Source organism: Centroberyx affinis, unplaced genomic scaffold (assembly GCF_046629955.1).
Source record: "Centroberyx affinis isolate AG114_WGS23_722 - 3 ecotype Tasmania unplaced genomic scaffold, CSIRO-AGI_Caff_v1 ptg004366l_1, whole genome shotgun sequence".
In the NCBI taxonomy this organism is placed as follows: Eukaryota; Metazoa; Chordata; class Actinopteri; order Beryciformes; family Berycidae; genus Centroberyx; species Centroberyx affinis.
Window position 1 is genome coordinate 85,426 of NW_027282061.1, and position 25,678 is coordinate 111,103.

The 25,678-nt window shown below is 44.2% G+C and overlaps 1 protein-coding gene across 1 annotated transcript in view; it reads left to right on the top strand.

The window, feature by feature from the left end:
- LOC139664756 (septin-9-like) overlaps positions 1–23,767 on the top strand; it is a 49,004-nt gene extending 25,237 nt beyond the window's left edge. The window contains exon 3 of the mRNA XM_071543702.1: positions 23,550–23,767. Within this exon, the coding sequence (XP_071399803.1) occupies positions 23,550–23,767 (218 nt within the window). The remainder of the gene's footprint in view (positions 1–23,549) is intronic.
- The last annotated feature ends 1,911 nt before the right edge of the window (positions 23,768–25,678 follow it).

A 25,678-nucleotide genomic window follows, 5' to 3' on the forward strand; every position in this document is an offset into this window, starting at 1 on the left:
TTGTAGCATGAGGAAAATAGGAGCCTTCATTTATACACCAAAGAAGGAATTCTCTCTTCTAAATTAGACAGTGGAGCGGCCATTAGACAGATTGGCCAACCGGAAATAGTATATTCTTGTTGGGAAGAAGTTAGGTTATCATTGGGATCAAACTCCTTTAGTCTTTTATTGTGACAAGGGAGAAAAAGAGGTACACTTGTTTAAACAGCAGGGATGGTTTTCAGTCTTTCCATCTGAACCGGATGCTACTAGACCACCAGACAGACGGGCATAAGGCAGAAGTGGCTGTGGAGTGTATACTTTTAATAGAGAATCCAATAATTTGACTGGTCTGGACTGCTCAGCAGACAGAGCCTGGGCCAGCGGCGTTCAGAAATAGACTGCACACGTCTTCTGTGTATGCTATTATTGGGAACAGGGAATGACTCCTTTCTGCTTTCCCTTATTGGGAAAGAAACAGGTATTCATTATGGGCTGTTACCGAGGAGTCACTTCATTCAGTCCCACTGTGCTCCCTCCTAATGTGATGCAGAAGAACAAAAGAGATATCCTCATTTCAACCGAGCAGATGCGCTGAACTGGAATTCGTCCTTATTGCCTAAATAAACAGATTATCTTGTAGGACATTTGTTTTTCTAATTGGGGTGTAGTCATTATGGAAGACGGAGCAAGAGGAGCCATTTGTCTCGTATTTGGATTGACCTTCTGAAGGGGGAGAAGGGGGCAGCGGAGGGCGGTGGGTGATTTGTCTCTGCCTGTCCATAGGTCAGGAAAGGGCACACACATACACATACACACACACATACAGATACTTTCTTTCTCTCCTTTGTTCTCTCTCATTCACACACCTACACATGCACACAAACATCCACATGCATACACACACCCCGAGGCGAAGGCATATCCGAGGTCAATCCTCTCCCAGTCTAATTACTCTGGACTGATCCCAGACCATTAGTCAGCACGGCCTGTCGGCTAATTACCCGGGAGAGAGAGAGGGAGAGAGGGAGGGAGAGAAGGAGAGAGGGAGGGAGGGAGAGTGAGAGAGAGAGAAAGAGATCATGATGAGGAACTGTTGTTATCCACAGAGCATATCATCATGGCTAATGTTAAGTTGCTTATGTTGGTTCATACCTCTGAGGCTTAGCATTAGTGATGCAAGGTAAACTGGAGCCTGAGGAAGTTATTGTTAAAGCTTTGAGCCTCTCATTCTCATTCTCCTGCTTTGGAGGAAATCATCACTAATTCAGCTGATCAACTTTCTGTCTCCTATCCTACATTTCTATGTTTTTAGCTGATGCTCTTGTCCACAGTGAGCAGATTTTACACATTCACATTTTGCTTATGGGAGGGTCTCTCTAACCACTAGGCCTCCCTGCCATCACTCTTAGATGCCACAGGCCCAAGTATTACTGTTTCAGAATCAGAATAATTTTTACTGGCCAAGTAAGTTTGCGCATACAAGCAATTCAACTTGGCGGATAGCTCCCGTAGGCCTTATTAAACTTAAAACAACACAAAATTATTAAAAGGAAATTGTATATAAAATGTTCAAAGTAGAAATTTGTGAATGTTTCATAGCATTGCTAATGTATGCCAGCCCATGGTGTTCCATAATGAGCTGAACTACGGAGATTTCAGTTCATTCACACGTTCACAAAATTAAGTGGAAGCTAATCCCACCTGAACTCAGTTTATCCACCTTTTTAGCCTGATATAAATCATTATATAATGTAGATTATAATAGTGTATAATGTAGATTTATAATGATTTGATCGTATGTAAATCATAATAAGTACTATCAAAGTTAAATTATGCAAGGGTAGGATCTTTTAAGGGAAAAAAAAAGCTTTTCTAATTGATCTTTGCCTTAAAATGATCACCTTATGACGATCTTACAGCAAAATGCAGACTGTCCCAGACTTGTGTTGTGGTGTTCAGCAGCCAGAATAACCTGCACTTTTGCTCACTTTTGAAACCAGCGAGCTTCTAGTCTGTTATGTTTGTCTCTCCAGTCCAGCAACACCCTCCAGTGTTAACAGTGTCACTTCTCATTATCTGAGCCTGAGCCTGTCGCAGTGGGTGCATGCCCCAAACCGGCCACCGGGAGGCAGTGTGTGACAGGTGAAATGTGGTTAGGCAACACAGAGCGCTGGCAGGCAGGTGATGCCAAGAGATATCTCTTCTTTTAGAGCAATTTACTTCTCCCTCTCCCTCTCTGTCCATCCCTCTTTCTTTCTGTAATTGCAGCCATGTCAGTTTTTTGTGGTTGGATAGAGCTTGTCACAAACAATTCCAGGGTTAAGAGTTTGAATCACACTGGGGTCACACATGCAAAAAAAAAATGCATTCCACACACACACATGTTCGGCTTTTTCCCTCTCCTGTTTGATACTGCAACAGATCATAAAGATAGACATTCATTCAAAATAATGTCTCTGCAGCTCTTTGAAGTGCGTGGACACTGACCGCACCAGGCTTTCTTTCTCTGTCTATGAACGTCTTACATTGGACGTGGAGATGGGTGGAGCTGAGACAAATGGGAACGGGACAGCCCTTCTGCCCCAGATAAATAGACACACACACACACACACAAAGAGAGTTCCCCTCCTCCAGATAAGGCTTTCGGAAGTTGGAGTTTACACTGAGCATCTGGGGGAAGTCAAGGGTTAAAGAAGTTTCCCACCACTGCTGAAAGACCTTCGTCCTTTTTAGCCGTCCCCTCAAATCCCACAACCGCAGTAAATCCCCCCCCCCACCCCCCACCCCTTCCTCCTTCCTCCTCCCCGCAAATCACTTTCTCCTCCATGCTACAAAGCGCACACATTCATGGATTTCACATGTGCAAAGACACACATGTGCACATGCATGGTACACACTCACAGCTCCCTTGTAAACATAAGGATACACGCACATTTCCGAGCGCACAACACACACATACACACACACACACACACACACACACACACACACACATACACACACACACTACACCCTACATCCTCTCACCGGGCTGGGAACATGACTGCTGGCAGAATGATCACACTTTGTCTTCCTCCGGGAGTTTAACAAAGCTGGAACAGTCCAACTTCGGATACACACACACACACACCCACACACACTCACACACACAAACATACAAACCACCTTTATGGACCTTTTTCCATTGCCATAAGATAAAAGACACAATAGGGTACGGGCCATCAGAGCCTGATGAAGCAAACCGAGATAACGCAGTCTCAGTTGACATTATCTGCATTTATCTGCTGTCTCCAGTGGCGAATCCTCCCTCTTGTTTATCCTCCAGATATCAGAGTCTGCTGTGGCTCCTTTGTCCCATAAACCGATGGGAAAATCAAGTCCCTTATCTTGGCAATAAAAATGAAGGAATGAAGCCAGTGTAATGAAGAGACTTGGAAGGGAAACTCACTGTGCCAGTGTGTGTTTTTTTTTAATGTCGTCAATCAAACACGGCTGACCTGGGAGGACTGATCTGGAGCCAGGGGTCGGGGCAACCTGTCTTCAAAATTCAGGATGAAATACTTTATTGCCATATCAGTTGCCAGAAAAATGTCATGCTCAAGAATAAAATCAAGATGATCATGCATTGTTCACATATTTACATTGAATTTCCAATGGGTTGGCTTGGCTCCTCGGGCCATGAAATGTCAGCTGTCAAATCAGGAATAATGAATAATCCATAAATAATGACAAAACAAATGACAAACTGGGAAAGATTTTGGATATAAAGAAAAAAGACACAGACAATACCTTTGTTTTCAAGACATTGACTCTTATCCTCGATCAGTACTCATAATTTGAATCCCCTTTGTGAATATGAAATGTGGTGAATGTATATGGTTGATCTCTCTTGCTTGGTTGGACCATCTGCACAGTGACAGGCTCATAATTAGACCCAGACTGGTTTTCGCAGAGGAGAAAGGTCCATTTGAGGTCAGTTTTGCTCCACATTCTCTGCTAATGATGTTTGCTCCTCTTGCTGGCTGATGGAGGACATGTTGGAAAGACAATAATTGCATGTTGTCATAACTGTAGTTTTGTGTGACTGATAACATTGTGTAGTTTCTAGATCTGCAGCGTAGGGGATGTGATGAGTAACTAAGAATTTGCAAGGCAGGCCCAGCTGCTGTTGCTATGTAATTAAATGGCGAGTGTGTGTGTGTGTGTGTGTGAGTGTGAGTGTCTGAAATTGGTCAGCAGCTTGTGGCTTTATTAAGATGCTTGATGTTGGTTTATATTTTGTCAGTTATTTGTATGAACACACATACATGGGTTTGTGTGTGTGTGTGTGTGTGTGTGTGTGGATGGGCAGATGGCCATATGTGCCACTGTCATACCATCTGCTGGAATGGGTAGACAGGGGGAAAGACAGTTTCTACAAGTGTGTGTGTGTGTGTGTGTGTGTGTGTGTGTGTGTGTGTGGGCCCATAGTTGTCTCCCATGTTTGTGTATTCATACTCACTAACTAGATTGATAATGCAGTTGAGTCTATGTCCTTCTCTAAGATGATACAAGAGCTTTTGGCCCTTAGGCATCAGTTGTGAGTCACACTGAGGCTCATAATTTATTGCTATAATGCAGCACCTCATTTCACACACACATTTGAACATTTCCTTGCCTTTATCATTGACAGATGTCTTTTCCCAATTTAGCCGATCAATAAATTCAGTTTTAGTACCAGTGCAACAGATTTTAAATTTTGCGGTCCGTTACAGGGTCAGAGCCCCATGCTGCCAATAACTAATTCAACATCTTTTCATGTGATGCTTCCTCTCCCAGTTTATGTATAAACCATGCAGGCCATCAGTGTAATGGAGGGTTAAACAGGGTTAAAAAGTTCAAATGCAACTAAAATGTGAGACAAAAAGATGCTTGGATTTGATCTTGTGAAGCAGAAGTGTTAAGAGCACAGTGCTAAGAAAGCAGTGCTGCATGGATAAGACAAAATCATGCTGAGACCATCTGCTGCTGAGTCTACTGTATTCTTTGAGAGTTGAGAACAAAAACAACTTATTTTACTTTTTGTGATTTGGGTTTGGAAAGTCCATTGGAAATCCATTGTTATGCGATTTCGTTTTATCCATAAATCAAAATGAAGGCTGAGAACACAAAGATACATGAGTCTTTAGTCCATACCTATAGTGATTGATTACACTGGTTATGGGACGATAGATAGATATATGTTATAGATAGATATATCTAATAGAATAGAATAGAATAGAATAGAACTTTATTGTTTACAGATGATGGAAAATTCCTCAGCCGGGATCATTATATTTGCTTCTGAATGCAACATGGCAATGTCATTATTGTTGACACACTGAAGTAGGCAACTGCATATTAAACTGTTATGTTTATGGTTCAATAATAATAGACAAAGTATACAATCTAAATCAACCTAAATGGCATGCTGTCAAGGCATGCTGTTTGCAAGTCTCTTCACTCTTCAGTCTATTATACCACCAATGATTTTAAACAATATGAATGCAAAAATAAAGAAAAAGGGGAAATCTTTTTCTTATTTCAGAGCGAACATTTAAAGAAATGTATGTCTCTTATTGTGTAACAGTGTTGGGTAGCAGTCCAGTACTGGCAGCAGGGAATTACATTGTACTTTTTCTTGTATAAATCCTCAGTACCTCTTTTGCACTTCAGTACCCTCACCTTTCTCACCCTACAGATTAAACCTGAGTCTGGGATTAGCCAAGTGAGCCTTGTACCAGAAGTGCTGCTTGGATGACTGACTGCCTCCTCACTTCTGAATGAACAGGCAGCTTTTACTGAATCACCAGGGATACTCCACTCTACACTCTTGCTTTGCGATATTTGGCACAGAGTTTAAAAATACTCAAGATACAGTGCTGATCTGGGCTTGGATCTTAGGTGATATATCTGAGGTTTGCAGAGATGATTTAGGGATTTAGAGAATCTGACTGTAGATCTGTGGTTACAGGCAATTAGCTTCTTGAGAGAGGGCCATTATCTGGTGAGAGAAGCCTTGGCAATGGAGCTTGGAGGAGTGAACGGGGTGAACTTTCACCCTCAGTTGCTATGGCGTGAAGCGCTTGGTGATGTTACACAGGGGACTGCAGACATCACACAGGAGGAGAGGAGTGAGATGGAGGAAGCATGCGCAGCTGAAGATTTGGGGGAAAGGGCAAATTGCCTGGGATGAGTAACTCTGTGTTACATGTTCACTACGCAAAACGTCCATCTTAACAAGTCATTTAGTCTCATATTCAGCCTTCAAATCTTATTTTTCTTAAAACAAGAGAACAATACTGCCAATGGGGTGAGATAACTCCATTTGCTTCCAATGTAGTTTCACTTGTTTCAGGGATTTTCTACAAATGAGTGACAGTATCTTGAAACAAATCAGATAAATAAGGCAGATCACTGCACTATTATCAAGAAAATGACACTTGATTCTACAAAATTCTTGGAACAAGTTGATTTGCATTGGAAACAAGTGAAATTATCTCACCACATTGGCAGTTTTCTTCACTTGTTTTAAGAAAATGATGATTTTAGGAGTGAATAATAGATTAAATGACTTGTTAAGATGGAGATTTTTGCAGCGTTGGCCAACTAAAATGACTATGATATTCAGTGGTAGACATGATGATTCATGTCTTTGCACAAAAGTTTCTCTTGTCTCTATTCCTACAGCACTAAAAAGCTTTCTCTCATTCTCCCTTCCTTCCCCTGCCTCTGCACATGGAAGGTTTCTATTATAGATAATTAACATCATAACCGGGTTAGACGTTTCTGGAGGAGACGCACAGACCGCACAAAGAGTTTTAATCACAGAGCTCCTTCCGTCTTCTCTTGGTTTTCGGCGTTGAGTCATCCCCCCCTACCCCTTGCCCCCGCAGATTTCAGCGAGGGGCCAGGGATTCCCCAGAAGGCCGATCCCCTGGAGCCGCTCTGTTTATTGTTCATCAAGGCAAGGCTCCCGCTCCGGAGCCTCGGGAATAGACGGTACATGACGCTATCTGTGCAATCGGGAAGCTCAAGACGGTTAGATTAAACTGTCGGTACAACATCCCAACAGCAGCTGCCACACGGACAGAGCTGAGCGGTCGGGAAGTCTGTGGAGTGTTTTTTCTTCCCGTATCAGACAGGAGTTTTTGTTCTTTGGCGAATCCACCTGGGACAGAGAGAGACGAGAGAGAGAGAGAGAGAGAGAGAGAGGAGAGAGAGATGGCGTCTGCTTGCGGGGAGATGTACAACAGCAGTGAGATGGAAACCCTTTGTGAGTATCTGCAGTTGTCTTTTCTGTCTGTTGGAGAGCGCGGCTGTTGAGACTATCGCTCTACCGAGGCCGACTGGATGACTGGTTCCATTAAGGCCAATCAAGCCGAGGCATGATGTATCCTCTTCAGATGGGGGAGATGTGGGAAATGGATGCACAGAAACATCCCAAGACGCTGGTTAAACCTTTTCTCTCCCCCCCCCCCCCTTCCCTCTTTTTGTTTTATTGCAAACCTCATTGTTTAGTTGAAGTCGGGCTGCTTATTCTTGAGGGACGCTGTTCTGCTTCTTCTTACTTCCTCTTAAAATCCTCGTTTCGCTCTCTTGGGTTAAAGCAATATGTTCTCGGCTGAATGTTGCCGTGGCTGAATTTTGGAGAAAACAATGCCTTGAAGAAGAGTGCATTTGGTTGAGCATATGACAGCTGAAAGTGTTGAAGGCTTTCTCCCTCTCTCTCTCCCTCTCTCTCTCTCTCTCTCTCTCTAGCTGTCAGAATTAAGTAGTCCAGCTGGGAAAGCTTTGGTGGCTTAAAACAGAGGGAAAGACACTCTCACAAACGTTCACACCACAAATTCTGGACAATTTATCCTCTTTGCGGTCATCGCTATAAAAAAGTAACACACGGTCCCTCCTCTGTTGGTATGGTAAAAAAAAACGCTGATGAAAAAGCAAACACATGCCTGAGTTGCTGTGACCTTGAGGCGAAATGTGCAAGCTGGGGAGCAATAAAATCAGAGTATTTTAGTGTCAAGATATGAAGCACCTCAAACTGTGCACACACATATATATATACTGTATATGTGCATACTGTTAGTTTATGTCATCTTTTTCCAACGATTCAGTGCTGAGTAGAGGAGGCCACTTCAGAGTATTGAGATAAACCATCCTTCCTCTCTTCTAGCAAATCACACATGCTGTCTCCATTTGCACCACAGGGGAGCGGAGCAACCACGGAAAAAAAACACAACAGGAAGTCTCCAACAGACACAAGTCTTTCCCTGCAGATAGCTGGGCCAGGCCAGATGTTCCTCTTCTTTCCCTTCTTCTCTTCCAGATCCCCCCCCCCCCCCCCTCCTTCCCAATTCCCCCAGCTGCCCCTCACCTTCTCCTATTTTATCCTTAACCCTCCCCCTTTCCCCTTCTCCTCCTCTCCTGCCCTCCCCTCTCCCTCCCTCTCTCTTGGGGAGGATGTGTGTCCCTGAGTCACTCAGTCCGCTGAGTCATGGAGGTGACTCTTTTAATCAGCTCCATATGTGCTCTGCCCTGATTGGGTGGCCTCCAACAATCAGCGCTGACCTCTGGTCCAATCACAGAGGGGGGGGGGGGGGGGGGGGGGGCCGTCACCGCCGCCTATTAGTCTCCAGTTACCTATCCAGCCCACTTGATTTGATGCAACCCAGCGAGGGTTTGAGCCTAAATGTCCCCGATGTTCCAGTGGAAACAAGATGACAATGCTAAAAACACAAACAAAAGCTCTTTATTATTTTATTGTGGTTTGTAATCAAGATATGGAGGGAGGTTTAGATGGGGTGTCTCATCCATATAGTACTCTGTTGTAAATCTGTTAGTGAAGAAGTGTATGACCTGTTGCTATGACTGGCGGTATCCAAACAGATGTAAACAGAGACTTGTGTTGTATAGTATGTGCTTATTTCGAGATGAGCTTGCATGGAAGTAGGTCAATACACGCACATGTACAAACACACGCACACTTTTGCTGTGCTTCTGTGTCCCCCTGCCATTTACAGTTAATCACCAAAGCCTGGATTCGAATTGAGTTCATTCACTATAAATGACTTAGCTCAGAGCAGCTTTTTAGGATAAAAAACAGGCCTAATAAAATAATGCTCCTACTGTATATCAGACTTGTCCTTTCATCTCTGGTTCCCACGAGAAGAAGCTTCAGGCAATATTCTCTTAATTTAAATGAGATAGCCTATATACAGCAGGGATTCATAAACATTTTTGCCCAGGGCCCAAATAGCAGTGCTTCAGTCTCGCCAGGATCTTAAAAATATTGTCACTTTTTGTCATGCGAGGTCCTGATCTGGTTTTGCAGTATTATATAGTTAAAACCATTGCATTTTAGCTATGAAAACTATCAATAGCCCTGCTAGCTGATACGATAATGACACAGAATCCACAGAAAACATATATCACAGGGATATTTGAATTTGATCTTTCAGTCTGGAACTGAAATGTGTCTCCTGCCCCAGGACCCGGGGCCATTAACCTGGTGACCCTTTTTTGGAAACCCAATGTATAGATTATGAAACCAATAGAAAATGGATGGTTGCTTAATTGCTGTTCCTTGTTGCCTGACCCACACACAAAGCACAGAAAAGATTTTGATCTTTCACATCTCAGAGTATGGTAATGTTGCCCCTAGACACTGATCTGGGATCAATTTTTCAATCTGAACCAAGGAAGCTAATCTCTAGTCAGATGGCAGTTTCACCCCAGAGACCCTGAAAACACTCTGACCAGATTGCTTAAGATTGATCTGGATGGGAAATCAGTCAGAGCTGAATCTAGTCTGCTGCAGTCTTTTTGGATGGCACATTAAGCTCCTGGACTCATGTAGCTTATAAGACTTGCAATGGAAATTTTGATAACAGTAATAATTTTGGTCTAATAAGATGCAGCACAGATTGAATGGTACACACGCAGATAGATACACACTTGTGCATGCTTGTTTCTGCGTGCTCACACACACACACACACACACACATAAATACACAAGCAAACCACAGCCAAGTGTTAGATTCAGCTCCAGCTTTGACAGGAAGGAAGTGTTTGTGCTGAATGTCATGAAAACTTCTGTCGGGCCTTCAGTCAGTGTGCTGATGGAAAACGTTGAGGCATATACGCAAAAGAACAAATTAATCACCCGCTCTTTCCATTCACTTGGGATCAAATCCATTACAACCGCGATCATTTTCTAATCTTAGGAGCTGGTCGAACAAAACATCTCTTCGCATGTCTACCGCATTAGTTTTTTGCAGTCAGCAGCGGGTTGGCAGTGATAATTGTGATTTTCTCAGATGTGGCGGGATCCGGACTCAGGAAGTACACCAGAGTGACACAGAAAAACTGGCTTTTAGAACCACGTTCGTGCCTGTTTTGCACCCAGTATTGATTTCAACGCAGTGCCTCACTAAAGTTATTCTTACATGAAGATTTCACAATGCTGTAAGCCATAATTATAACCTTTAAATTATATTTTCTTAATGTTGCATTTGCTCTGGCAGTGGTGGCAATGTTGTTGCTGTGGCGGGCCGCCACTGCTAAATAAATACAGAGAAAGCACAACAGCACAGTACATGTAATACCATTGATGACAAGCCAGTTATATCCCAAGCCTTTTATTTATGGACTCTTCTTCCAGAAAGATGTTCTCTAAGCTTGGGAGTATTATGGGATGGCTGTCTGTCCATTAGAGATGTTCTCTTTTAGTCATGGCTTTAGTCACGAGTCTGAGGGATGGAGATGTGTGTGTGTGTGTGTGTGTGTGTGAGAGAGAGAGAGAGAGAGAGAGAGAGAGAGAACGCTGGAGGAGGTGGAATGAAGGGGAGAGATGAGCAATTGTTTTCAGTACACACACGGACACACACACACACACACTGACACACACGCACGGCAATAATCCAATACCCTCCTCTGCTGCACACAGAAACAAAGCAGTGGGAGGGAGAGAGCAGATGGACACACACGGGGGACAGGCAAGTAAAGGATATTGCCTCTTCTCTTGTGCAAACACACAAGCACACAAACACACACACACACACACCATGTGAAAATAAATATCTTTATTGCTGTATTCTGCTGCAAACACACCGTCCCACTGTCTTTCATTTTATATCAGATTGATAGCGTACACTACATGTCTCTGCATGAACAAACACACGCACACACACACACACACACACAGACTCCTCTTCCTCTTGTGGGTTTACTTAGTTGCACATGGTCTGAGATATCCTGCTATATCCACAATGCTCTCCATTCACTTTCTTTGAATGAGGGTGTGGCTGCTGAATGCCTGCTAGCCACTGGGAGGTGGGGGGGCGGCGGGGTGGTGGTGGTGGTGGTGGTGGTGTGGGGGGGGGGTGATCACATGACAGTGCTGTGGGCGTGGTCAAGGCAGCAGCAGCACAGCCTCACCAGCTGGAGCTGTGATTGAGAGAGGAAGAGAGTGGGAGAGAGAGAGAGAGAGAGGAAGAGAGAAGGAAAGGAAAGAAAAGAGCAGGGAAGGGTTGGGTGAGTTGTCTATTTCGTGTTTGCCGTGTGTGTGTTTCTGTGTGTGTTTTCTCCTCGCAACGAGAGATGTGAATGATTTCATAGAGAGGCGAGAGGGAGAATAAGGGGAGAAGGGGGAGGGAGAGAGAGAGAGATAGAGAGGGGGAGAGATGGATTGGTGCTGTTGTTGGTGTGTGTGTGTGTCAAAGTTAGTTTGCCAGGTGTCTTGTACTGAGCTTTATAGAAGCAAGAGGTTTTCGGGGCAGAGTGAGCGTGTTTTTGGCAGGGGTTCAGCAGCAAACTTCTAATTTGCCGTGCAGGACCTTCTACTTTCTCATTTCTTTTTCTTTTCCTCTCTCTCCTTCCCTTTTTTACTCTGTCTCCAGTTCCATTGTTCAGCCGTCTGGGAGAATTTGGGGGGTCAGCTCTCCCCCTCTTTTTTCCCCCCCTCTACACACCCTCTCTCTCTCCCCCTCATCCTCCTCCCATCTCCTGCATTGTGTCTTCAGCTCCAAAGCATGCATGGATAATCAATCTGTTATAATAGGAGGAGGAGGAGGAGGAGGAGGAGGAGAGGGTGGGGGGGGGGGGGTTATCGGCCAATCAGGGTAACCCTAATTACACCATAAGTTCTCCTGTGTGTCTCTAGGGCCGTTTCTGCGCATGTTTCCTCCTTCAGCCTCACCTACAGGGAGAGTTCTCAGGCTGACTTTGATCCAATGCAGTGGATTAGCACAGCACTGATAGAGCCAAGCTATGTTGACATGATTTAATTTTTGACAATCCCATGCATCTGCTCTCTAGAGGGTTTGTTCCCAAGTTCAAGGTGAGTTGGAGGGATCAGATCATGTTTTCTGTTTGGGGTTGTTGCTCTTCAGTGGGGAAGAGTAAGAACTCCTCTCCACTGCTGACCCTCTTCTTTGTTGTTTCAGTTGCTTCTGGTGGGAAGAAAATGAGTTCAATGAATCATTCTTACTTCTTTTCACTTGGTTAGTCTCTTCTTTTTAATGTTGTGCCCTTGAGGCTAACATGCTGTAGCATTTGAAATGCCAGCCATCTTCCATGTTTTCAGTGGTCACATGGTCTCCATGTTTTTTTCCCAGTATTCAGTGGGTTGATTCAGTTGTCGCTTCGCTGGGTGTTGCACCCAGAAGCCCCAGTCGATTGTCTTCACTAAAGTAACGTTTTAAAATAATCAAGCAATGGTTGCGTTGTGCCCTCTGCTCCATTTGCAGTCTAGTCGTCATACCATAGCCAACGTCAGAGATGTTCTAGATGTCCTTGCCTTAGGGCAACTAGCTGACACACTGTATCTTCATATTTGCTAAGAAAAATGATGCATTCGAGCTTGCACGTCTGCACTGCTTTCAGTATAATAGTATGCATAAGACACATTCAAGTCAATGTAACAGCATCACAATACTAGCAGAGCATTACTGGATATTAAAAATATTCATTTAGATTTGTTTCCCACAGTAGCCAGCTTACTGTGTCAGTGTGCTGCAGCTTGTGGTTTACAGAATGCTGCAAATTCTTAACATGGCTTCATATCTGATTTACATTAGGCGTTATGATAATATTGCTTCACAATAGGGGACAGTTAAAACCACTCAGCCATTGTTTGCGTGTTGCTAATCAGATTAGCTAGCTGCTAATTAGCAATTAAATCACCACAGATAAACACTTCATTAGAATTGTTAAAAGACCAGCTGTTTAACTGTAAGTGTTAACTTGAATTTTTCTTCAATTTATCTTTCTCTAATTGAAAGCCTGTTATCATATAGCTACTACAGTTTATCATTTTAAATAAACCTCCAGTGCCAAAGAAAGTGTTTGTTTTGCAGCTGTACACTGATCTAGTTAAAGATTTCAACCTGGCCCATATTTACACCTGATCATTTAAAGGGAAAGTCCAGTCCTAAAACAGAACTCAGGTTATTCCCATGATCTTGGAACAGTTCAGTGTAGATTTGGCCCTTATTTATAACTAAGGTATTTGTAACTAAACCTGGTTTCCCTGAAACCAGCAGAGCTGAGAGGAGGCAAACTGTCTGTATGTTTTACTATACACATCCATTCTATGTTTACCTCAATTCACTCTTCCCTCAAGTGTGTTCTTCCTGTCCCATCACTATTTGTACCTATGTGTATAGAATATCATACATTGAATATACACTTGGATTTATCTTCTTTTCCTGTTTCTGACTCATCAGCATATAAAGTTAATAGTGTACATATGTTTTTCCTTAGCCTGTAGTAGGAAATTATGCTCCTCCTAACATTCTCTGTAGTTTAATAATTTGTGCAAACAAGAGCTGCCATCTCCCTCAAACCCCCTCAACTCACCTCTTATACTGTGTATACACACAGAGCTGTAGCTGCCCACAGTGGGAGGTTGTTTACTGTTCTACATGTATGTTGCAGAAGGGGGGGCGGAGTTGAGGAAGGCAGACGTGTAATTTCCTGTCAGAGGTGACGGGTTGCTGTGGGCCTGCCAACACGGGGGGTGGAGGGTGGAGAGTTGGGCGGGTGGGATATGACAGCCTGTGGTGGCTTGTGTACACCAACGCCGCAAGGCATGCTGGGTCATCCATCACAGTGTTGTGTTCTGGGAGGGTAATGGGACACTGCAGAATTGGGTCTCTGACTTGTGCTCTGCAAACCACACACTGTTCATTTACATTAGGATCCATTTGCTGTGTTAGTGGTGCAGCTTACTTTAGAACTTGTGATTATACAGAATGATGGCAGTGAAGGCTTTGGCTGTCGCTGCTACTTGAGTATTATTGCTGTAGGTCGAAATTTTGAGCACTCTTGATTCCAGCAGTTAAACTTGAATATATTCACTCTTCTATCTCTTGACTTTCTGTTCATGCAGGGATTTCCTGGGCCTGATTTGCAGAGTGCAGCGTGAATGCGTAGAACACATTTAGGCCAAGGCGTCCATATTATTCTGCCCACTTACAAAGTCTACTGCAAAGAGATATGAGCAATAGTTTGACTAATTTCCAAACATCTGCAAGCCTTTTCCCTCTCTCCTTAAACCACCCATTAAGGCCTCTAAGCGAAGACTAATTTGACTTCAGTGGCTGTTTCTTGGCCCCTCAGAGTGATCGTAATCATGTATTTCCAAACACCAGAATGTGTTAAAAGCGAAATGGCGAAGCTAACAAAGAGGCCTCATTAGAGATACATTTTATATGCGACTATAACTGCCGTGTCCAGGAGCAAAACGAGCCCATCTCCAAATAGTGCTTTCCATTTCCTCTCATTAAGCGCCGCATCGTTCAGTGGGGCACTGAAATATTCAAACCAGCCGACTCCTTTTCCCACTTCATACTTGGCGGTCGGGTGATTTACAGTTCCATGGGCGCTTGTTTGTCCGTTGCCCTATACCCGTTCCCCATGCTGCAGCTGTGCATGGGCCTGTGGCTGGACCCTCCTAGTCTCCCTTCCTTGTTTCTCAGAAATGCTTGCGCGCTGAGTTACGGCTGTGGTCGGTTGGCCTACAGTACTGCAGGCTCTCCCAACGGTACTCGAGCACCACAACAATGCCTCCACAGCTTTGCTATGTTCCTCTCCCTCTCTCATTTTCTCCGTCTCCTTTGCTGACATCTCTTAATCTCAACCTGGATTGCTCTCTTTCTGTTTTTCTTCTCTCATCATGACCTCAACTGTCACTGTTTTTGTAGCGTTTGTCCCACATCTCATCTCCCTTTGGTCCTTCTCTTTACCTCCATGACCCTATCTGCAGGTCTCTCTCGCTCTCTCTCTCTCTACCCCCCTCTGTCCTCACTCTGTCCCTGTCTTTTTGAGGTGTTTCGGGACAGGTCATTATCTGCGCTACCAGAAGTTTCCGTGTGGAAGGCTGTATTTCAACACCGGGCAACGCCATCTGCTTTGCGCCGCGTCGGGCCAGGGGTCGCATTCTCAGAGGGCCCGACACGAGTGACGCGACTGAAAGATGGAGTGGGCCAGTAGCATTCTTCGTCCTTCTTCTGAAGTGCCGATTTCTGTTTGTGTGTGGGTTGCTCGTCAGCCGTACCCATCATCGACCTCGCCGGCCTCATCGTCTTACATAGCAGAGAGTTGTTATGGTGGAGACACACGACAGAGTTTTTAATCGGCGAGTTCCTTCTGGTTTCAAAGTACGGATGGGAGATAGAGTGAGAGGGATTTCCTCTTGGATGGACATGACAGCCCAGCTCCCCTCCATCGACCTCTCACTCTGTCACTACCTACTGTAAACATACCAGCGCTTTATCTCCCTCGCACAGAGCCGAGTGTAGCATCAAGTTATGTCAATGGCCAACGCTCCTTTTTAAAACATGCATACACTTGATACTGTACAACCAGGGTTGGCTCAGTATCAAGTATGCACAGGCTAGATGACTGCAGCGAGCACGAGATGGGAAATGATTATGTGGTGTAGAAATGTGACAAAGGCCACTACTGGTGCTGTTTTTGAAACACATTTCCTTGTTGAAATCACTTTTGTGGTTGGCCTATTATCAGAGCAATACGCAAGTTTCCGTATAGTGCTTGGGTTTTGATGCAAATAGTTTTCAATTTGGAGGTTTGGATGTTCATCGCTCAGTATTTAAAAACTCCAGATTATTATGTCAAATATTACGCTTTTGTAAGCAAGTTTATTTAGATAGGTAATAATTTGCTAAATAATATCCCATAGTGAAGTCTATTTTCTAGCCAGCTGACATTTTGGAAAGAGTAGGTGTCCGGTTCATGGTTGATATTTTATTTTGAAATGAAACTCTTCATTTGAGGCACAGAGTTGTGGCTTTTACAATCTTATGTCACTGTGTAGTACAGCAGGTCAGTCAGGACTAGTATGAGGATCAGTGCCCCAATGCACTGTGGGTTTAAGTCATTTATATGCTCTCAACAGCAGATTGTGTCTTATTGTCACAGTAGGTGACTAAGTAAGGTACCGTCCTGTGCTGCGTACCTCCAAAAGAATTGGTGCCAGGACTCCTTACCAGGAAAATAATCTCTTAATGTCACAGAGTAAAATAGGATTGAAAAGAGTAGTAATATGTTTTAATGAGCTTGCATCCCAAGATGAGACTTCTCATTTGGGAGCCAGGTTGAAAAAGCACAAGCTTTACCTGTCCCCATAAAACTGCTCCATAAAGTTTTAGATGATATTAAATTGTGCATACGTTCATTCTGTATTCATTAGTCGAATGTGACACCCTCACGACTGTCAGTCAACTCTCACTCCTACTCTGCCTCCTTGTCTCTGGACCCTCCATCTATCTCCTCCAGACAGCAGCAGGCATAAAACTTAACGACCACTTCCCCCTCAGAGGGAACAGCCAAAGGGCCGGTGGAAATGCCATCTCCTGTAAAAAAAAAAAAAAAAAGAGAAAGATGGTGTGTAGAGAGACAGAGACTCGCATACATACAGACACAGACACACAGGAGAGGGAAAAATGTAGCACAAAAGTCTGTAGTTTGACTGGACCAGCACTGGGATTCAGGGGCTTCACCTCTTGGGAACCATGTCTTTAAAAAAAAAAAGAATAGAGCTCTAAAAAAGCAGACAGTGTTTAAGAGCTGTCAGTAATGGTGTGTGACTGGAAGAACGGACGTGATGCCTCCTTTTCCCACAGCTCAGCCCCCCCAAGGAGTTCCTGGACAGCTTTCGGCATACTTTATGCTTAGACAGGCTAAAGGCGGGGCGGGGGGGGGGGGGGGGGGAGCACTGACATACTTCACTCAAGTAGAAGCAGTTTTACTTCACTTGACATTACTCAAGTGAAAATCTAGCTTGTTGAAAGTACTTAATCGCTTAGTTACTTTTGAGGACTAATCGTTGAGATTTTGGATATCCTCAAAACACCAAAGGGATGATTGATTTCTGGAGGTTACACATGTGACTAAAAATACAATTTAGTGAAGTAAAACTAGGATTTAAAAAACAAATCCACCTCAGTGTAGTCCTACTTTGTGGTAAATGCTTGGATATAATGGGAGGGTTTGGCAGGTTTTGTCTGAGCAATAATTAAGTTAAACCTCGTCTTTAAGAAATTATTTACAAGAATGGACCTCTACATTTGATTGCTGATTTTGCTTTTATGTGGAATGGTCAGAATCATTGAGACTTCCATTAGTGTGATAGTGATAATCAAATGTCATTCGAATGATATGTTCCACTGCTATGTACCTGCTAATGTAATCATTGTACAAGTCTCCCTGCCTTGCATCTTGTCCTGCATAACTGCAGCAGGATTTTCCAAACAATTCCTCTTCTTAGAGGTGGGACAGCAGAGCAGCAAGCATATAAAACTGCAGGACTTCTATGATGGCTAAATTTGTAAGATGAGCTGTATAAGTTTTGGGCTCGAATCCTCCCACATAGACCAGTTCCTTATGCACAACGTCAGCCATCAACCACACCATTCAGACAGCATGGCCCATCAGGACTAATTACACGTTGTGCACGCCATGAATCATTTTACTGATTTCTCTCTGTCTCTGTCTCCCTGCCTCTGTGTCTCTTTCCCCCTCTGTTTTCTTTTCCTTTTTCTGCGGCATATTTACCCCTCTGGTACTGTCAGGGTCTGAGCTGGACTCAAACAATGACATACAAAACCCCACTTTGTCATATAGTAATTCAAAGCAGGGCTAAAAAGCGGTTAAATGCTGCTTGCAGATCGAAGGATAATTTCTTTGGTTTTCGGACAGCTCCGGCAGACAGCGGAGGCCTTGTTTCTCGCAGCGTCACGTTTAAAGTTTCATGCTTTGAATATTAAATTTAGGGGTGTGTGCGTGCCTGATGGGATTTTAATGAATGGCTTGAGAGAGCGCTGTTGAGTTATGTGTGAATGTAAAGTAGGATAGGGATTCTCCATTGTATCTGACTCGGATGTGGGAGGCACATTCCACGGCTATCCAGGAAGGTTAGATAGATGGTGAAGTTTAAGGAGGGAAAACAAATTGGGTTTGAAGCCTCAGGGTCGTGGTCACTGGTTTCATGTTTACATGTTACATACACTTACAGATATTAACATGATGTATGACTTTTCCATGAAGGTTGAGGTGAGACGAGCATACCGTCTGAATGCAGTGTCATGTTTCTGGGTCTCCAGTGATATTAGCTATGCAGGCATTCAAGAGGATTCATTCATAATAATAATAATAATAAATTGTACTGTATAGTTGCTAAGTGATTCTTTGAGTATTGCCCCAGTTACAGATTGTACAATGCATCAGTGTTTCCCCTACCACAGAACAGGCAGGGTGGCTCGCCCTGCCTAAAATAATGTTTCAGTTGGTTTCTGCTGAGAGTCTTATTGTCTGTATGGTCTTCCAGAAGCCTTTCCACCCTTGCAAGAAATACAGGAATTAATCATATTGAGTGCAATACGTAGCAGCTTCATAGACAGGACTTGCTCAGTTGTGGCTAGTGTCTCTTAACCTTTAGCTAAGATGACAAATAATTATGGTTCCTGGGGTAAATTACTAAATGTAATTCCTTGACATTTGAAAAATGCTTTTGGTGTAAGCAAACCTGGGAATAGGAATAACGACTAATTAAGCTAAAAAAGGACTGCCTTGTCTGCAAACCTGTCTAGTCTAGTGCTGATACACACGCTGTGGTTTGCTGTGAGCCCTTCACTGACAAACAGGAAACCAAATGTCTGCCACGATGCAAATGAAATCCCCGGCAGAAATCGTTTTTTGTGAAATACAGGCACTCTTCACCACCATTCTCTTGTCTTTTTATAGGTTAATGTCACTTATGCCATAATGCATCAGCAATCAAACCGAATGCTTAGTTGGCAGGGAAGCATGCCAGCGGCTGGTGGGTCGGATGGGGGTCAGTGTGACATCAAAAGCAACCAGGTAGCGAAGTTGTTATCTGTAGGATTATTGAGGCATTCTAGTCTCAGTCATGCTGCCTTAAATACTCTGAAGCTTACCTACTTCAAACCACGTGAGTAATGTGGTGTCCTGAAATATATCTTAATGCCAGTGAGAAAACATGAAACGGCCTCCATTTATAACTCCCCTCATTTGAAGACAGAAGGTCTAGGCGTCTCTTTGATGGGATCTGTCCATTCATGCAAAGCGAAAGCCTGAGCTCGTCTCCATCCATTGAACAAAGCCCCGAAATTGCCTAATCCTAAAGTTCCGTTTTTTCGTGCCACGAGACAGAAATATCAGCTGCTCGCTGTGTTTATTGGAAGCGAACCTCCCTCATAACAGCTGTTTGCGATTTAGTAAAGCTGTTTTGATTTGGTGAGTTTGTATAGATGAAGTAAGGTGAGAGGCAGGCCAAATATTGTGTGTTTGCTCATTGAGGGGTCAACCGAGGGTCAGCGAGACACCTGCCTCGGTGCTCTGCGCAGGTCAGATTCCCATATTTTTCATTTGAATGAACTTTGTGCATTCCACCGGCTCGCTGGCTCTTCTTGGCCTCACTTTAAAACGCTGCCTTTCGGTGGAATTTTATATTCCACTGAAGCCAGTCTCACAAGTCTGCTCCCTCGCTCTATTTTGATATACAGTGGGGTCTGTGTCTGATTTGAGCATGGCCCAGGACCGTTTGGATCCAACCGCTGAGGCCGTTGAATCGCGCTGTGAATCATACGTCCCTGTTTATTTGTAATGAGGTTACTCATCCAGAAATGGAGTTCGCCGTGGCAAAGGTTACTAACGCTTTCCTTGTGGAACATCACAACGCTCGAATGCAGATCTGACTCATAAAGAGAGACACTTCAGAGGCTCGCAAAATGCCAACGCTGTCGCTCGTGTAAACAAGGCGCATAAATAACAATGCGCAAAAGCAGATGAAAAGGGATTGCTCATGGCCAGCTCATACTTAGCGAGGAGTGCTGATGAAAATGAAAAGGACAGTTATGTTCAGTTGGGCCATGCGAGAAGGGGAAGTGAATATTCAGGCTGCAGGGCGGGCGCTTCTCAGGCCGGGTGAGTCTGGGTAATGTTTGCTCTTCCTTTTTTTTTGCTTTGTGTGTGCTCATATGTGTCTGTGTATGTGATTGCCTTTGCCTATACATGTTCCTGGGCCTGTATAGTTGTTTGTGTGCTTATGCCAGTGTGTCTATTCTTAGCGAGCAGCGCTGTAAGCCAGCAGATGGCCCGGGGCTGGCATGCTCTCAGTGCCCAGGAGGCAATTTGGCCACAGACCCTCAGTATGTCATTTGAGCTAATCTGCATTCTGTCATTCAAGAGGCTACTGATGCAATAGAGCCCCATGTGGAAACACACGCACACACACATAGACATACAAACAACCCTCACAGGCTACCAACAAATGGATCCAAATGCCTCAGTATCATTCTATCACTTCCGAGGCCAAGTCTTTCCTCCTTGGGGTTTCTTGAGGACAGCGGTGCAGCACTAAATCAGCTCCAGCGCACAGTAATGCGGTATTTACAGAAGGTTCGTATTACAGCATCGGTTCAGTTTTTAACTGCACTACTGTATGTTTAGCATCACCGTTTTAATGATGAATTAATGTCCTTGCGTAAAGGGAAATTGCCTTTTTGGTTGAGGGAGCGATTGCGAAAACAAAACCCAATACTCTTTAACGTTTATCGGCTGATGACGGCCACAAGGGGATGGATTTTACTCCTTTTCCCAGGAAGATTTTTTAGCCGCGGATTTGTATCAGCGTTCTGGGGGGAGTTTTAGCCAAAGCCGCATGTGGTATCGCAGCCACAATCCCAGCAATTATCATCAGAGTGTCTGGGAATCGAAGGTCAGACGGAGAGAGAGAGAGAGAGGGATGCTGAAGGTGTGGTCCACCTCTTCCTCATACTCCTAAATTGTAGCCCCATTGTCTGGCTCTGCGGAGGAGAAGAGGGCATTCAGTTCAGAGATATTAAAGCTCGTTCAGCTGGTCTACTGGGAGTGAGGCATTTTGAGGTGTGTGTGTGTAGGAGGGGCGTTGGAGCACAGTCATGCATCTGCAGTGGGCAATTTGTCCAAGTAGTAAGAAGGTGCATTTTTGATTCCCTGCCATTTTCCTAAGAGCTGATTACATTCAATCATTTGTCTAACAAGAACGATGCCATCACCTTTCATCCTCCCTCAGTTTGTATGAGTGTGTTTATGTGTGTGTGTGTGGTAGGTAGGTCATTACTGGAGACAGGTCCCAGTTCTGCCCTGAAATTACAGCTTGCACAGTGGGAGGAGGACTTCACTATGTGGTTATTAGTAGCACTTTTTTTCCCAGCACAAAGTCACACGGAGCCTGAGGAAGGCTTTTTTTCCCTTGTGGAAAGTCTGTACTTCGTAGTTGTAGTAAAAACTGGAAAATTGATACTCTGAGCAAGACACAAAGATCACATCTCTCTCTCTCTCTCTCTCTCTCTCTCTCTCTCTCTCTCTCTCTCTCTCTCTCTCTCTCTCTCTCTCTCTCTCTCTCTCTCTCTCTCTCTCTCTCTCTCTCTCTCTCTCTCTCTCTCTCTCTCTCTCTCCCCCGAGAGAGCAGAAGGCAAAAGTGCAAAGGTTCCACTGTCTTGTCTGCCTCATTGATATTCATATAACACCAACTGGTACATTGCTGCAGCAGCATGCCGGGGCGAGGCTGTCACTGTGTCATGTCATCGACACGAACGAATCAAACGCACAAAGGCTTCTATACGCTTCAACAAAAGCTTATAGATGCATACTGGCATTATGTATTCTCACTGTTCTGTTATTTGAGAAACAGAATAGGCCCAAAACAAAGCCTAGAGCGATGCCAGCATGCACACTGTTAACTTTAACACCATACTGGCTGTTGTAAGGCTGTCACTGTGTTTTGATGCTTCACTCACCCAGAGAGACATACAGTTAGTTCTGGATGGCCGTCCCTATTCAGTTTCAGGTATACATCTCTGTGGTCTGGAGTGTCAGTGCCTGCACTTTTCATGCAGAGTATACCACAAGTTCGTGTCAAAGAAGAGGAAACGCTGTCTCCTCCTACATTGCAAGGTGTGTGTGTGCATCTGTCTGCGGCTGCAAGCACACACTAGCGCACGCTTGGCAGAGTTGAGTAGCGTGCCATTTTTCAGTTGGCTCTTCGCAAAAGCCGCCTTGGCAGGTAGCCTCCGTCTTTTAGCGCTTGATCCTCTTTAAAGTGAGGTAAGCCATGATTTGTAATAGGCGACCGTTTGTTCTACTGAGATCTGTGCTTTTTGTCTTCCTAATTCTTTTTTTTTGGGGTGTGAAATCCACCTCTAATCGACAGCTGTGTTCACCTCATATCTGTGGTTTGCCATTGTTGCTTATTGAAGAGTGCGTTCACATGTTGTAGCATGACATCATTTATTTCTGGCTATGCTGACAAGTCAGTATTTCTCTTGTGGGACAAGCTGCCAAGATGAGGTGGATGCAGGTTCAAATTTATGCGAGGTTAGGGAGCAGATGTGTTCCTGTTCCTGTGTGATTTATCGGTTACTTTTAGTGTGTCGTGTCTGCCCTAAATTGAGCTTAAGAATCGTTGGAAACAAGATTGTGATTTGTGTGTGTGTGCAACATGTGTGTGTTTCCCTGCTGGCACTAGTGGGATTCTTCCAGAGACACGGTATGGGTGACAGATTATCCCCTTGCCATGTGGTCTTGTATCAAAGACAGGTGCTCATTAAATGTCAGTTCTAAGTCTGGTGTATCTGGTTTCACACAGGAAATGAGCTCGCTAGATCAGTATCCTCTGTAATCTTCACATAGATCTCAGTGTTCTCTGCAGTTGGTATGGTTTCACTTGCATTTGTGTACTGACTTGTGTGTTTTGCTGTTTGGTGTCTGTTGAAAGTCACTACTTCCATCACATATTTAAATTTGTATCTGTATATGTTGTAGTTGTTCATTTTACTGCATTGGAGGCTGCATTATGGACCTGAAACCGCAGCACATGGGTAAATCTCGCTCTGTTGCTCTCTCATTACCCCTTCCCTCCTTTCGTCTCTTCATCCATTTGGGCCAAATGGGGGGGGGGGGGGGACGGGGGGGACTAAGAATTAAATTATTAACGTCTTCCTTTTCTCTTCCTCTTCCGTCAGGGTCAGAGGTCAATCCGAGCCACAGCAACATGTCTGAGTCAGCCAAGCCCCACCACCCCCACCCACAGGGCAAGGGGGAGAAGAACCATGCCAGCGACTTCAGCTACGTGGGCATCGACGCCATCCTGGAGCAGATGAGGAGGAAGGCCATGAAGCAGGGGTTCGAGCTCAACATCATGGTTGTGGGTGAGTGGGGAACACATCGGCCTTGCACCTAAACACTACCGTATGAAGAAGCAGTCCTGCATGTGGCATAGAACGACTACTACGTCCTCTATCTCTCGCTCGCTATTTCTTGCTCTCTCCAACACGCAAAACCCACTCACAATAACATTCAGTACCTTCAGAAAGTATTTTGTGGAGATATTTTGTGGCGTTAACCCAGACATGAATCCAATTGAAAATCTGTGGAATGACTTGAAGATAGCACAGCTGTTCACAGACACTCCCCATCCGACCGCAAGTTAGAATGGGAGAAAATCCCCGAATCAAGCTGATACAGACGTATCCAAGACGACCCGAAGCTGTAATCTCTGCCAAAGATGCTTCTACAAGTGTTGACACAAGAGGTTCAGTTTTTAAATTTTCAATGAATTTGTACAAATTTCTAAAAACATGTTTCACTTTGTCATTACGGGGTATTTTGTGTAAAGAAAATCTCAGTTTAATCCATTTTGAATTAGGGTGCAGCACCACAAAATGCAGTAAAAGTCAAGGGGGGATGCCAAGGCACTGTACCTCTGAATGTGGACGACAACACACACACACACACACACACACACGCACACACACACACACACACACACACACACACACACACACACAAATCTACTCTGTCACAGAAGACAGGACCTCAAGCATGTGTTTAGTCTACACATTCTCTGAACCTACTTCATACACTTATCATGAAACCTCTCATCATCCGTCCTTTGATGCAGTTTTAAAAAGGAAAGAAAAGGAAAAGTGTGTGTGTGTGTTTAAATGTGTGCTCCTAGCTCGGTTGTTCTGTTAACAACCAACCAGCATGGTGCCTCCCTCAATAAACCCTCTTCTAGTGCCTCTGAGACATGATAAACAAACACACACACACACACACACAAGCACACACACTTGAGTGGATAAAAGGAGGCTGTCAGGCAGAGATAGTGGTATAATGACGGCGATTAGTGTGACAAGCTCGAGCACACACTCCTCAGGGAGCACCCGCACTTCCTCAGAGAGCACCAACACACCGCCAATTAGGTGCCACCGCCAAGTCTGTATGTGTCCTTTTGAATGGGACCCACACACACACACACACACTTATCTGTGAATGTACATGCAGGTATACAAAACAGAAACCAATCTATACACACATAATACACTCTCTTCAGTCCCGAGTGAATGCATGCAGAGGAATGTAACAGTGTGTTTTGCCACATACGGAGATGCAGTTTACGCCACAATGACGTGTTGAAAGGCCTCAGCTAACATCCCCGTTTGATTATCAAGCCTGGGTGTTTATGTTTGGTTCATGTCGGCATGGTGGTAGTTAGTGGTGCAGTGGAAGGCAATCAGTTGGATTTCAGGCCCTGCGGGACAGTGTTTTGTGCACAAAGCTGGATGGCATGTCAGCACAGCTCCAAAGAGAAAGCCCGCAGCATGAGAAACGGCCATTTGTTGCACAAGGGCTGGTATGTAGATTTATAGGTGTGTTAGCCTACTTTAAGGAATGAAGGGAAAGTGTTCAGCAACTTTTTAATGAGAAAGTGCGATGACTAACGTTTAATAGTAGGAACAGGCAACGCACAGTTTCTCTTTGTCAGATATGCATCTCTGTTTTCATCACTGTTGCTGCTGGCAAGCTGTGCAGCTCTACGTTACGTTGACTTGTGTCCACTTGTAGCACTCCGACACCTTGAGGAACAATTAAACCTGTGTAGTGAGATTATGTAATACTATGTTGTGAAATAACACTCATGCATAGACTAGTACAGGGTGTATGATATAGATAATGTATTGGAAGCCAGGTCTAAATAGAGAAGATGATTTAGTAGATAATAAAACAGTATAGTAAGTTCTATATTGCAATGCTCACTTGATAATGTCATTCAGAGATGAAGATTCTGTCTGCAGATATTGATTTTACA